Source organism: Oryza glaberrima, chromosome 4, assembly GCF_000147395.1.
Source record: "Oryza glaberrima chromosome 4, OglaRS2, whole genome shotgun sequence".
Classification (NCBI taxonomy): Eukaryota; Viridiplantae; Streptophyta; class Magnoliopsida; order Poales; family Poaceae; genus Oryza; species Oryza glaberrima.
In genome coordinates this window covers 25,670,267-25,682,261 of record NC_068329.1, presented here as the reverse complement: position 1 = coordinate 25,682,261, position 11,995 = coordinate 25,670,267, and the positions used below count along the sequence as shown (strand labels likewise).

At 44.8% G+C, this 11,995-nt stretch overlaps 2 protein-coding genes across 2 annotated transcripts; both read left to right on the top strand.

The window, feature by feature from the left end:
- The first annotated feature begins 566 nt into the window (after nucleotides 1-566).
- LOC127771288 (1-aminocyclopropane-1-carboxylate synthase 2) lies at nucleotides 567-3,430 on the top strand. The gene is made up of 4 exons (XM_052297165.1): nucleotides 567-932; nucleotides 1,026-1,157; nucleotides 1,347-1,507; nucleotides 1,914-3,430. The coding sequence occupies exons 1-4, from the start codon at nucleotides 771-773 to the stop codon at nucleotides 2,908-2,910; spliced, it is 1,452 nt and encodes a 483-aa protein (XP_052153125.1). The 5' UTR covers nucleotides 567-770; the 3' UTR covers nucleotides 2,911-3,430.
- Nucleotides 3,431-8,200: 4,770 nt separating this feature from the next.
- Nucleotides 8,201-10,670, top strand: LOC127769724 (protein FATTY ACID EXPORT 4, chloroplastic). Its single transcript, XM_052295346.1, has 4 exons — nucleotides 8,201-8,538; nucleotides 8,615-8,679; nucleotides 10,055-10,142; nucleotides 10,225-10,670. Exons 1-4 carry the CDS (start codon nucleotides 8,319-8,321, stop codon nucleotides 10,332-10,334), a joined length of 483 nt encoding a protein of 160 aa, XP_052151306.1. The 5' UTR covers nucleotides 8,201-8,318; the 3' UTR covers nucleotides 10,335-10,670.
- Nucleotides 10,671-11,995: the final 1,325 nt, after the last annotated feature.

The following is an 11,995-nucleotide window of genomic DNA, read 5'->3' as shown; positions in this document are numbered from 1 at the left end:
TATATCTGTATGTTGAGTTTTAGAATAAGTGGGTTAACTTTACCGTATTCCCTCCGTTTCAGGTTATAAGACGTTTTGATTTTAGTCAAAGTCAAACTATTCTAAGTTTGACTAATTCTGTAGAAAAAACAGTAATATTTACAACACCAACATAATTTTATTAAATCTATAATTAAATAAATTTTTATAATATATTTGTCTTAGGTTAAAAATATTTCTATTTTTTTCTATAAAATTAGTTAAATTTAAAGTAATTTGACTTTGAAAGTCAAACCTGAAACGGACGGAGAGAGTAGGATAGGATAGCCATCGGCTGCGGCGAGGTAACTTGGTAAACGGAAATTAAAAGCGGCCAACATCACGGCCACGAGGTCGCCCCGTTCTTCCATGTCCAAAAATCCAAACCACGTCGCGCTCGTGCCTAGCCTCCAGTCTCCCTTTCATGGAAGCTTCTCTCGGCCATGCATGCGCCAAAAACTCAAGCTGGTTGTTCTGACCTCCAACTTTACCATGGTTTATAAATACCGATGGCCACCTCGTTCTATTATCTCCCAAACAAGCCAGCTCAATCAATCATCGAGCTAGCTGAGCTAGCTAAGTGCCATATTGCACGTACTCGTTGTCTGTCCGATCATCCTTTTTTTTTTTCTTGTGGGGGTCTGTCCGATCATCCTTGCGTGGCTAGGCGGGTAGAGTAGCTACCTGCTCGGCTGCTCGCGTTCCAGCCAGGGTCCGGGCTTCGGATATCCTCGGAGTCCGACACCAAATCAATGGCGTGCCAGGGCATCGACCTTCTCTCGACGAAAGCCGCAGGCGATGACCACGGCGAGAATTCATCGTACTACGATGGGTGGAAGGCCTACGACACGAACCCGTTCGACCTGCGGCACAATCGCGGGGGTGTCATCCAGATGGGTCTCGCCGAGAACCAGGTACGCGCACAGACCTGTGTATACTCATTTCTGAATTAAGGATCGTTCTCGACAAAGTGCTAATCCGTCTTTGTTGCCCTGTAAATGTCACAGCTTTCTCTGGACCTGATCGAGGAATGGAGCAAGAACCACCCCGAGGCATCCATTTGCACACCGGAGGGCGTCTCGCAGTTCAAGAGGATCGCCAATTTCCAGGATTACCACGGCCTCCCGGAGTTCAGAAAGGTAAGGCCAATCAATCGCTGACATCACATCAGCATATTAGACAAGCTATATAACATCATAGAAAATTCGATAAAAATATTGAGAACCAGATAGATGACAAAGCTGCTGCTTGCGACCGTGAAAGCAACGCAGCAACTAGCGTTCGGGAGGTCATATTGTTAACAACTGAATGTGATTGTGATGTTGCAGGCGATGGCCCAGTTTATGGGGCAGGTGAGGGGAGGCAAGGCAACGTTTGACCCCGACCGTGTCGTCATGAGCGGCGGCGCCACCGGCGCCCAGGAGACGCTCGCCTTCTGCCTCGCCAACCCCGGCGAGGCCTTCCTCGTGCCCACGCCATACTACCCAGGGTATGTCCCGTCAACCTTAACTATCACAACTGAAACTGATTTTGTTCTCTTCCGCTCGTAGAAGTCTTCTGTTTCCTCTGAATATCTAGTAGTTCGTCAAACGAGGAAAAGATATCCGAGTGTCAACTAAGAAAATCAGATAACATTCTCTCCGAGATTTGAGTTACGTTTTAAAATTGGCTTGGAGAGAAAAGATGGATTAATTTTCCCGTGATTGAATCAAACTGCGACCTAATTATGGATGCCGTTGAAGTCAAATGACTAAATCTAGTCATGCAAGCAAACGCATGCACGATGTTCGCACACGGTCGTAGTCAATGCAATTTTAACTCTGATGCATGTTTACAATGTAACATAGCTGAGGTAGCTAAGCCTAAGGCCTGACGACATGTGCTTCCGTTGACAGTTTCGACCGCGACTGTTGCTGGAGGTCAGGAATAAAGCTGCTGCCGATCGAGTGCCACAGCTTCAACGACTTCAGGCTCACCAAGGAGGCCCTCGTGTCGGCGTACGACGGCGCACGGAGGCAGGGCATCTCCGTCAAGGGGATCCTCATCACCAACCCGTCCAACCCGCTCGGCACCATCACCGACCGCGACACGCTGGCCATGCTCGCCACCTTCGCCACCGAGCACCGCGTCCACCTCGTCTGCGACGAGATCTACGCGGGGTCGGTGTTCGCCACGCCGGAGTACGTGAGCATCGCCGAGGTCATCGAGCGCGACGTGCCGTGGTGCAACAGGGACCTGATCCACGTCGTGTACAGCCTCTCCAAGGACTTCGGCCTCCCCGGCTTCCGCGTCGGCATCATCTACTCGTACAACGACGCCGTCGTGGCGGCCGCGCGCAGGATGTCCAGCTTCGGGCTCGTCTCGTCGCAGACGCAGTACTTCCTCGCCAGGATGCTCTCGGACGAGGAGTTCATCGGCCGCTTCCTCCAGGAGAGCAAGTGTCGGCTGGTGGCGCGGCACGAGCGGTTCACCTCTGGCCTCCGCGAGGTCGGGATCGGCTGCCTGCGCGGCAACGCCGGGCTGTTCTCGTGGATGGACCTGCGCCGCATGCTCCGGGAGAAGACGGCCGAGGCGGAGCTGGAGCTGTGGCGGGTGATCGTACACCAGGTGAAGCTGAACGTGTCGCCCGGCACGTCGTTCCACTGCCGCGAGCCCGGGTGGTTCCGCGTCTGCCACGCCAACATGGACGACGAGACCATGGAGGTCGCGCTCGGCCGGATCCACGACTTCGTGCGCCAGCACCAGCAGCGCAGGGTCAAGGCCGAGCGCTGGGCCGCCAATAGGCAGCTCCGCCTCAGCCTGCCGCACCACCACCACCTCAGCCCAGCCCATCTCTCCAGCCCATTGGCGCTCCTGTCGCCGCAGTCCCCGATGGTTCGCGCCACCAGCTGATTAAGCCAGCAGTGCACTTGCTCTGCTAATGCTGCACCTTACTACGTCGACTACATTTTCATAACCATTTTTTTCTCGATCGCATCGTCGCACGGCGGCACGGGGCCGTATGGTGTTCTTTCCGATGCAGGTACGTGTGATCGTTTGTGGAAACTAGGCTACACGTGCACGGCACCGTACATGTAGCTTGGCTTTTTTATAGAGACGTGCGTTAGTTTGTACAAGCGTCGCCGCGTCGGGTGTACATAGGTAATTTTAGTAGCGTGTGTAACAGGGGTATCGGAGATTCGGAGTCCTCGATTCTTTTGTGTATGGTTTGGTTAATTCAGATGGCAAGGAATAATGATCGGATTAAGGCGTTAAGCCCCCCGATCGGCTCTTGTAAACTGTAAAGTGTAAACACGTTACACTTACAATAAGGCTTAGGATTGAATCGATCCGGATATATTGAATCTGTATAGCAGGTCTTTAACGTGCATCTTGCATGTGGACTTGTTCATACAAATTTGAGTGCTTTAATTTCCCCTTGCAGATTTTTAATAACAGAATTTCTTGTAAATATACAACAGTTTTTTTTCTCTCTCGCAACTTCCAAATTTATAACCGTTGGATCACTTCAAGAATTGTGCAGAGCAGAAAAATATAAATTCCCAAGACTTTTAAATTTATAATCGTCGGATCACAAGACCAACGAAAGAGTGGGAATCAAACCCATAGCCTGAGAAATATCATCTTGTGGTGTTAGCCATCTAATTGAGCCCATGTTTCGAATAAAATTATACATGTTACATATAAGTTATATGCATCCCAATTATATTATAGTTATGTTTAAAAGTTCGCTTTTAAAAATATTGAATGGTGTATAGTTACTCCCCATTAATAATTTGTGACTTTTAGATTTAATCCAGCAGATAATATATGAAAAGAGGAATACAATATTATGTTCTATTAAAGGGGCAATTGCTTATTTGACCCTATTTTGAACTCTAACTACCAATTTGACCATACTTTTTGGAGTTTGCTTATTTAGCCCTCCCTTTCAAAAACGAAGCTCCTCTCTTACCCTATTCCGTTTAGTTGAGTTCACGGTGTTAACTTAGGGGTAAATAGTCCATTTTGCCCTTGATTATTTGACCCCATTATATCTTGATTGTTTGACCCTATTATGTCATACCGTGTATATATTCAAATACTTTGACATATTTGTAATAAGTTTCACATTGAAGATAAGTTTGACAGATTTGTTATAAATTTAACAAATTTGAATCATTTTGTCAAATTTGACTTAAATTGACAGAATTTTGACAAAAAAAAATTAAACAAAATTTGACACAGTTATGACAGATTTCGCATAAATTGAACAAATTTGAATTATTTTGACAAATTCGACTTAAATTTGACAGGATTTTTTAAAAATAAACAACCACACCTTTGAATCTAGTTTGAACCACATGTGTCCAATAATATCAATCAATCGAAGCACATAGATAAAAGCAAAAAAAAACGGTGAACCTCAAGCTGGCCATGGCGTCTCTGTCTTTTGGCGGATGAAGAAGAAGACGCCTTCAGGACAGGGAGCGTGCAGATGAACGGCGAGGTCGAGCCCGAAGACGTACGACGCGGCACCGATGAAGGCCAAGCTCGAACCCAAGGACATATGGGTGGAGGTAGCCACCGCCACTGCCCCCGACCGCGCGTGAAGCTCCAGCCGCTAGGGATCCGCCACCGCCGCTCCCTCCCCTCCGCTTCTCGCCGCAGCCGCTCTTTCCCTTCACGGCCGGGCGCTGGCGGGGTTGGCTTCACGCCGTTGCCGTCCCTCAGAGCGCCCGCAGACGCCGCCGCCGCCGTCACCGCTCCCTTCCTCCGCTTCACGCCGCTGCCGCTGTGTTAATAGTGAAATTTGGTAATCAGCAAAGACGTCATCGGCTTAGAATCATTATTGGCTGCAGCATCTCGGAATCAGCCGATAGGAGTTATAAAGTCGCCAATAGTCGGATTCCTGCTATGTTCGGTTAAGGAAATCAATCTACTAAAGGAAGCTTATCCCTAAGTGACCGAGTTTAAAGAGGATGCGGCATGGCAGTTTATCTATTAATTAGGAATAGTTTGTTAGTTTCCTTTTATCTTTAGGAAAGTGTGTTTAGTGTCCGATAAGGACTTTATATTTTCCTTTTATCTTTAGGTTAGTTTCTTTCTTGTCCGACAATGACTTGTATCAACCCATGGGTATAAATATGTACACCCGGGGTCTATGTAATCTATCGCTACGATCAATACAATTCGGCGCATCGCTATCCTTTTTACTTCTACTTTTGTTTTTTTACGTTCCGGCGGAACTTGGCACCCGACGCGGGGCTGCATCGTCTTCGATCTCCGGCGAAGGGATAAGTCCAATGTTCCGTCAGTCCAGGCAATTGTCTCATCTACATCGGCGTCGTTCAAGGCTGCATCAGTACATTCGACCTCTTGGATTGCTCTGGTTTGGATGATATATTTGCCTACCTATTTATCATGTCTCTGTTAATCTAGTCTTAACATATCAATTTAGCTGTATTTGCTGTCTCTCGCTTTAGGGTTTTTGCCGGTATCGGCTAAATCGCGTTGCTAGATTAGATTAGCCTAGGCATCTACCACCCTGAAAATCAGTCAACGGCTTGATTGTCTAGATATTGTGTTTCTTTTCATACTTAGTGCTGCATCAGTTAAGTTTGATCTACTAAGTCGTGCTTAGAACCATAATCTCTAGTCTGCTTATTGATTGCCAATAAGGGTTTCATCGGGGTTTCAGCCGGTGAGTTTTCTAGACGTTGCATCGGCTCATAAGGATTGCATATACATATAAGTTGGATTTAGCCGATGGCAACAAAGGTTTCATTGTTTAATCTAATCTTGTGGATTTCATAACATCGGACCTCCAGCCGATGGGTGCTTTAACCTTCGGATCAATACTTGTTCTACTAATCTAATCTTGTTCTAATCTTGTGCTCCCTTCCTCCACTTCCCGCCGCCACCGCTCCTTCCCTTCACGGCTGGGCGCCGGCGCGGATCCCGCCGCCGCCGGCGCCCTCTACCTCCACGAGCGGGCACCGGCGGGGGTCGGCTTCACGCTGCCGCAAGCCCGAGCGGGCACCGGCAGGGGTCAGCTTCTAGACGCCGCCGCCGCCGCCGCTCCCTTGGAGCGCCGCCGTCGCTGCCACTGCCTCACCGCCCGATGCCGCCGCCTGAAGCCCGAGAGAGACAGAGATGGGGATCGGATGGATAGGATCCGAGGGTACTTTGGGCATTATGAATAATAATCACATTTCTTTCTTTTTGAAAAAAATTCAAACTTTAACAGATGAGTGGAAACAGGGTCAAATGGGAGCTTCATTTTTTAAAAGGATGGTCAAATAAGCAAACTCCAAAAAGTAGGGTCAAATTAATAGTTAGCGTCCAAAACAAGGTCAAATAAGTAATTGACCCTTTATAAAAATATGTGCCATATGCATGAATCTCATAACAAATATGACAATTGGAGGTATACTTGTGTATGAGCTCGCATTGTAAACCTTGCCCCCCCCCCTCCCCCGGCGGAAACCGTAGGGTACTGTAGCACATATCGCCTATGTATTATAGCTAATTTTAATGCATGGGAAGAAGATAGGCTCGTTGTACAATAACAATGCCAATTGCCAAGTAATCCTTCCGTGCCAAAAAAAACCAACCTACGATATGATGGAATGTTTTCTTGGAAAATGAATTTGGATAAAAGTATGTACAGATTTATTGTTCTAGAAAAAAAAACATCTTATCTTATTTTAGATTGGTTTTTTATGGGACAGAGATAGTACTATTATATGACAAAAAAACAATATAATAATTATATCTTGTCGGTGTTTAGTCAGCTAGGGTTTTATTTGCAGGGTCAACTTTCTAACTTTAAAAGCTGCGGACGAGTGATAGTGATGGTAGGCAAACACATTGACTTTTGACTTCACAACCTTTTGCTTGTATGACCATGTGTGCAAACTGTCCCTTTATTTCAAAATAAGGGTATGTTTAGATTGTAGCCAAAATAAATCTTATCAAGTTTTGGTATTGTCAAAATTTTGACAGAATTTCTTACATATTTATCAAATTTAGCAACAAATTAAACATATATATTATTTTTGGTAAGTTTACTTAAAAAAGGCATTAATCTAAACAGCCTCTAAGTTTGCAATACTTGAACATAGGATATGTTACATCTCATATGAAATCAATTTATTTAGGATGTAAGGAATAAGTAACTAACTCAAAATAACTATCTTACATAGAAATCATTTCTTGATTGTTGAAAAGGTATGAGCACCACCTCATCGTCTGCTGGTTAGATCAGTCAGAACTAAAGTTTAATTTTAAAACTTAATTTTAGATTATAGTTGAACTAGGGGGTTTTATTATAGTTTATTTTGCATCATGGATAATAAAGTATTGTTTCATTCTAGTACTTTTTTATGTCATAAAATAAGCATGCGTTTAACAGCTACTCCCTCCGTCTCAAAATGTAAGTCTTTCTAGCATTGTTCATATTCATATAGATGCTAATGAATTTAGACATTATTATATATATAGATTCATTAGCATCTATATAAATATGGACAATGCTAGAAAGTTTTACATTGTGAAACGGAGGAAGTATGAGCTAAATTATTAAGGAAGATACATCGAAACATTAGACATATACGCCCTCCGTCTTAAAAAAATAACCTGATCAGATTCGTTGTACTAAGATGGTCAGGTTGGTTTTTTTAAAGATGGAGGAAGTATGTTTGAAATGTTTACCAAAAGAAACATGTAAACAACCAAAATGTAAGGTGGTGTTTGGATCCAGAGACTTAACTTTAGTCTCTGTATTTAGATACTAATTTAGAGTATTAAATATAGACTACTTATAAAACTAATTACATAAATGAAAGCTAATTTGTGAGATAAATTTTTTAAGCCTAATTAATTCATAATTAGAGAATATTTACTGTAGCATCACATAGGCTAATCATGGATTAATTAGGTTTAATAAATTCGTCTCACGAATTAGTTAAAGATTATGAATAGATTTTATTAATAGTCTATGTTTAATATTTATAATTAGTATATATAATTAGTATATAAACATGTGATATGAGAGATACTTAAAAGTTTTATTCCTATCCGTTTGGTCTAAGTCAAAAGTTCATGTTCAGCCTCGACCGAGCAAAACCCATCACCTAAACGTGCAGTTGTGAAAAAGGAAAAAAAAAAAGAACTCGCAAAATGCGAAACTCCGAAAGCAATAGGATCACGCCACGGAACCACACACATCCCCCCCCGATTCCTCCCGATTTCACGATTTCTCCCGAGTCCACCGATAGCAACCGCTCGGTCGCGGGGCGGAGAAGTCGCCAGAGAAAATGACGGCGCCGGTGACCACCACCACCTCCTCCCTCCTCCTCCTCCACCACCCTGCCGCCGCCATCCGTTCCCTTCCCTCGCCACCTCGTCCCAGTGCTGTGGCCCGTCCCGGCCGCAGCCGGCGTTGTGCCCTCCTCCGGTGTTCCGCGGTGTCCGAGCTCGCGCCCACCGCATCAGCCGCCTACGGCGCCCTCCTCCTGGGCGGCGGCGCCTTTGCATGTGCGCCATTTGGAGCTGTCGTGATTCCTTTCCTGATGTGCTGCGTACTGACCATGAGTCTCTTTCTGGTGTGTAGATGTGAGGTCGGGGAGTAAAGGCTCCATCTTTGGAGGACTGTCCGGATCCGCGCTTATGGGCATTGTGAGTGGACGGCGTATATTTCCTACATTTTTCTGAATTTCCCTTTTGTGTTTGTTTACACTTTAGAGCAGCCTAGCTTTCAGGTTAGATATCAAATGCTTAAGGGAATTTCTTTTGTTATGATTCTTGATATACAATTGATTACACGGCTGTAGCAATTATGCTTAGACCAAACTGCTATTTTTTTTAACAAAGTATAACTTTCGGGTCGGTGAGGGAAAACTAAAGTCATGCATTCACAACTCCACACACATGTTTCCCCAAAATTGCAGAGTTTTATTGGGCTGTTGGGGGGACAGAATAGGATTCTTGTAAGTTAGAACTCGGAACATTGGAAGAACTTACAGCAAATATGTCTGGAATTTTTGGTGTACTACTTGTAGTTGGAACAGAAGATGGAAAGGGACACAATTTGCTAGGTGCAGGAAACAACCTTCAAATCTTAGTCCAACCAGTTGTTTTGAATCAGCTTACTGGTACAAGAAACATGACCAACAGGAGTAACAAAACAACTAAACAAGTATCCAGAGTTTTAGGAAGTGCTTGTGAATCTTCATGCATATTACTACTGGTATTTGTGGGTTTATGTATAAATAGAACAACAGAAAGTTATAAATTTTGTTGCAAAATGGGGAGTCCTTATTCGATCTTTCCATTTTTTTTCTCTTTGATAATGCTGGTGCTTGTCAATTTCAGAATGAACTTATTACTGGTGACTATTAATCAGGAATCATGTGGAAATACGTTTTCAATTCAAAATTCCAATTGTAATTCAGGATCGTGATGCTTGTGGAATTAAGGTGGTGAATCTGGAATCTTTTTAGCATAATAACTACTATTCATCATTCTTTTCTTGGCACCACTAAATTCAACTAGGATGTTGAATCAGATTCTTAACGAAGTTTCATAATTTGTTCCTGTCATAACATAGTGCTAAACACAACTTAGACTTGAAAGTCCTCAAATTATGAATTACTGAGATCGTTTATGAAAAGCTGAGAAGGTGTAATAAATTATTTTTGTGATGATTCAAGAAGGTATACAATATATTATATATCGTCATTACCTTTTGGTTTGATTAGTTTTGTTATCTTCGAAGGAACCCTGGTTGGTATAAAGTCTATATTCATCATACATGCTTGCAGGTACTGTTATTCAGTTCCTTTGGCTGATCTTAAGTCAGTGGCACCCTTTTGAATCTCTTAGAGAATCTCATCAATAAGTACATTGTTTCTCCTTTTCTAGTGGAAGCATAATGATTTCTCATGCTAAGAAACTGACTGTTTGTCTAGTAATTTTATCTTTGTACAGTTAAACATTGAATTGTTTTGTCAAGATTATTTGTAACATATGCGTAATTTTATCCTTACCGCAGGCTTATTATCTGATGCAATCACCTGAAACAAAGGCGTTAGGTGACGCTGTTGGATTTGGATCTACCTTTCTGTTTGCCAGTGTTTTTGGTACATTTCACTCTCTTGTGTTCCATTTGCATGAAGTTGAATTGTGATGTTGGGAAGTTAAAACATATTCCTTCTCTTTCAGGTATAAGGCTGTACAATACCCGGAAACTGGTGCCCTCTGGTCTTCTTCTAGTTCTTTCGCTTGGTGCCTTGGGTGTCTTTTATTCTGCTTATATGCAAGACAAGGTGTGAACAAATTCGATTTGGCAGTCGAAGAATTTTGTACTAGCTGAACCTTCATTGAAGGCTGTCTTTATTAAATGTAAAATTTTGAACCGATCGTCGGTGTTTCTTCCTCTGTTTTAGTCACAACATCATTTAGTGTTGTCCATGTCTTGCCAACGATAAGCTTGAGCAAGCTTTCAGCCATCACTGTGCTGATTGAAAATGTTGCTCCTGGACTGGACTAAATATGTCTGACGTTGAACATGTTAAGTTCTCGGCCTGTACTTGCCTAGGCAGTCGGCACATTGTACAGATTTTGAAACCGCCATCCCCTCATGTAAGAGTAGTAGTTATCAGCGTGTAGATTCTGATGCATCAATGATCTAAGACTACCTAAATCTCGGGCTTATTACGCGGTAAACAATTTCAGCATCGGGCCGAGTTCAGTAGTTCACGCTGTTGCACACTGGCATCTGGCAGGTTTTCACGCAGCAGCGGCAGCGCAGCAGACTGCATTTCGCGTGACCCATCGGCCAGCATTTTCCCATGACATTAATGACGACTAACGACTGAGACGGAACTCATCATGGCAGCAACGAATGAATTGATCGCGTTGCTTGCTTGCTTTGCTTGGTCCTACTGGTCAGCGTCCTCGCCTACCTGCACCGGCCACCGGAGCAGCGCAACTTGGAGGGTAGTAGAGAAGTACTAGGCCACTAGCTCGTACGTGTATCATCAGCGGTGGCGCGTAGCTAGGCGGGCCAAGGGGGACGGAGACGAACACGACGATGTTGATTGTACGAGAAATTAGGCGTCCCCTACTCTCCCGGCCCAAAACGAAATGGCCCAGCCTTGGGCCAGTTGGGCGAGTTTGTCATTTTTCTTCTTCCGTACCGACCACTTCCACATGACAAAACAACAAGGCTCTCTACTCCGTTGCAGTTCAGTTTTGCAGCCATGGATGGTTGCTCTGAGACGCATTAAAACAGTCGACCTAGCAATTTACCCGAAATTGAGAGCAGGCACAGCCGCACAGAGGGCAATACATGAAACACTGCATGCTGCAGCTAACTTATTTGAATGCGTTTGGCTTCAGCAGGCACCTGATGAGCCTGGATGTCCCGTACCTTCAATTTTGGCCGAGGCAACTGCACAGCATTGCATCAAGAAACGCAACTGTAGACTATAGTCCTGGCTACTTGTCAATGGAGATCAACTTAATTAGAGGACATGGGAAGAATTTCCAAAAAGGATTGGACAGAAGAATTGCGGTGGATGCGTTGAGGCTCGGACGTTTCTTTCCTTCCAGGAAGGGAAGCAAAGAGGAAAGGACCCCCCCCCCCCCCCCCCCCCCCCCCCACAGAGAGAGGTTGCGCATTGATGGAGCGTGTCGCCGCAGTTTTTGGCATCGCACTAGACCATCATTAGTAGGCTCGCGTCTCCCCCCTTCCACTCCCGTGCGTCCGTCCATCACCTGCGCCCACCGCCTCGCTCGATCGCCACCGCACCACCGTCCACCGCGAGCGCGCCCACTCGATGCACGGCACGGGGCCCTCCCCTCCATTTGTATTGTATCCATCCACCCAATTCCAACCCCGGCCGAAAGCGCCCTGCATCCACTTGCACCATCGCACCCGGTTTTTTACTGTGAAACCTCCCGTGTCGCGCGCGTCCATGGCGGCTACTAG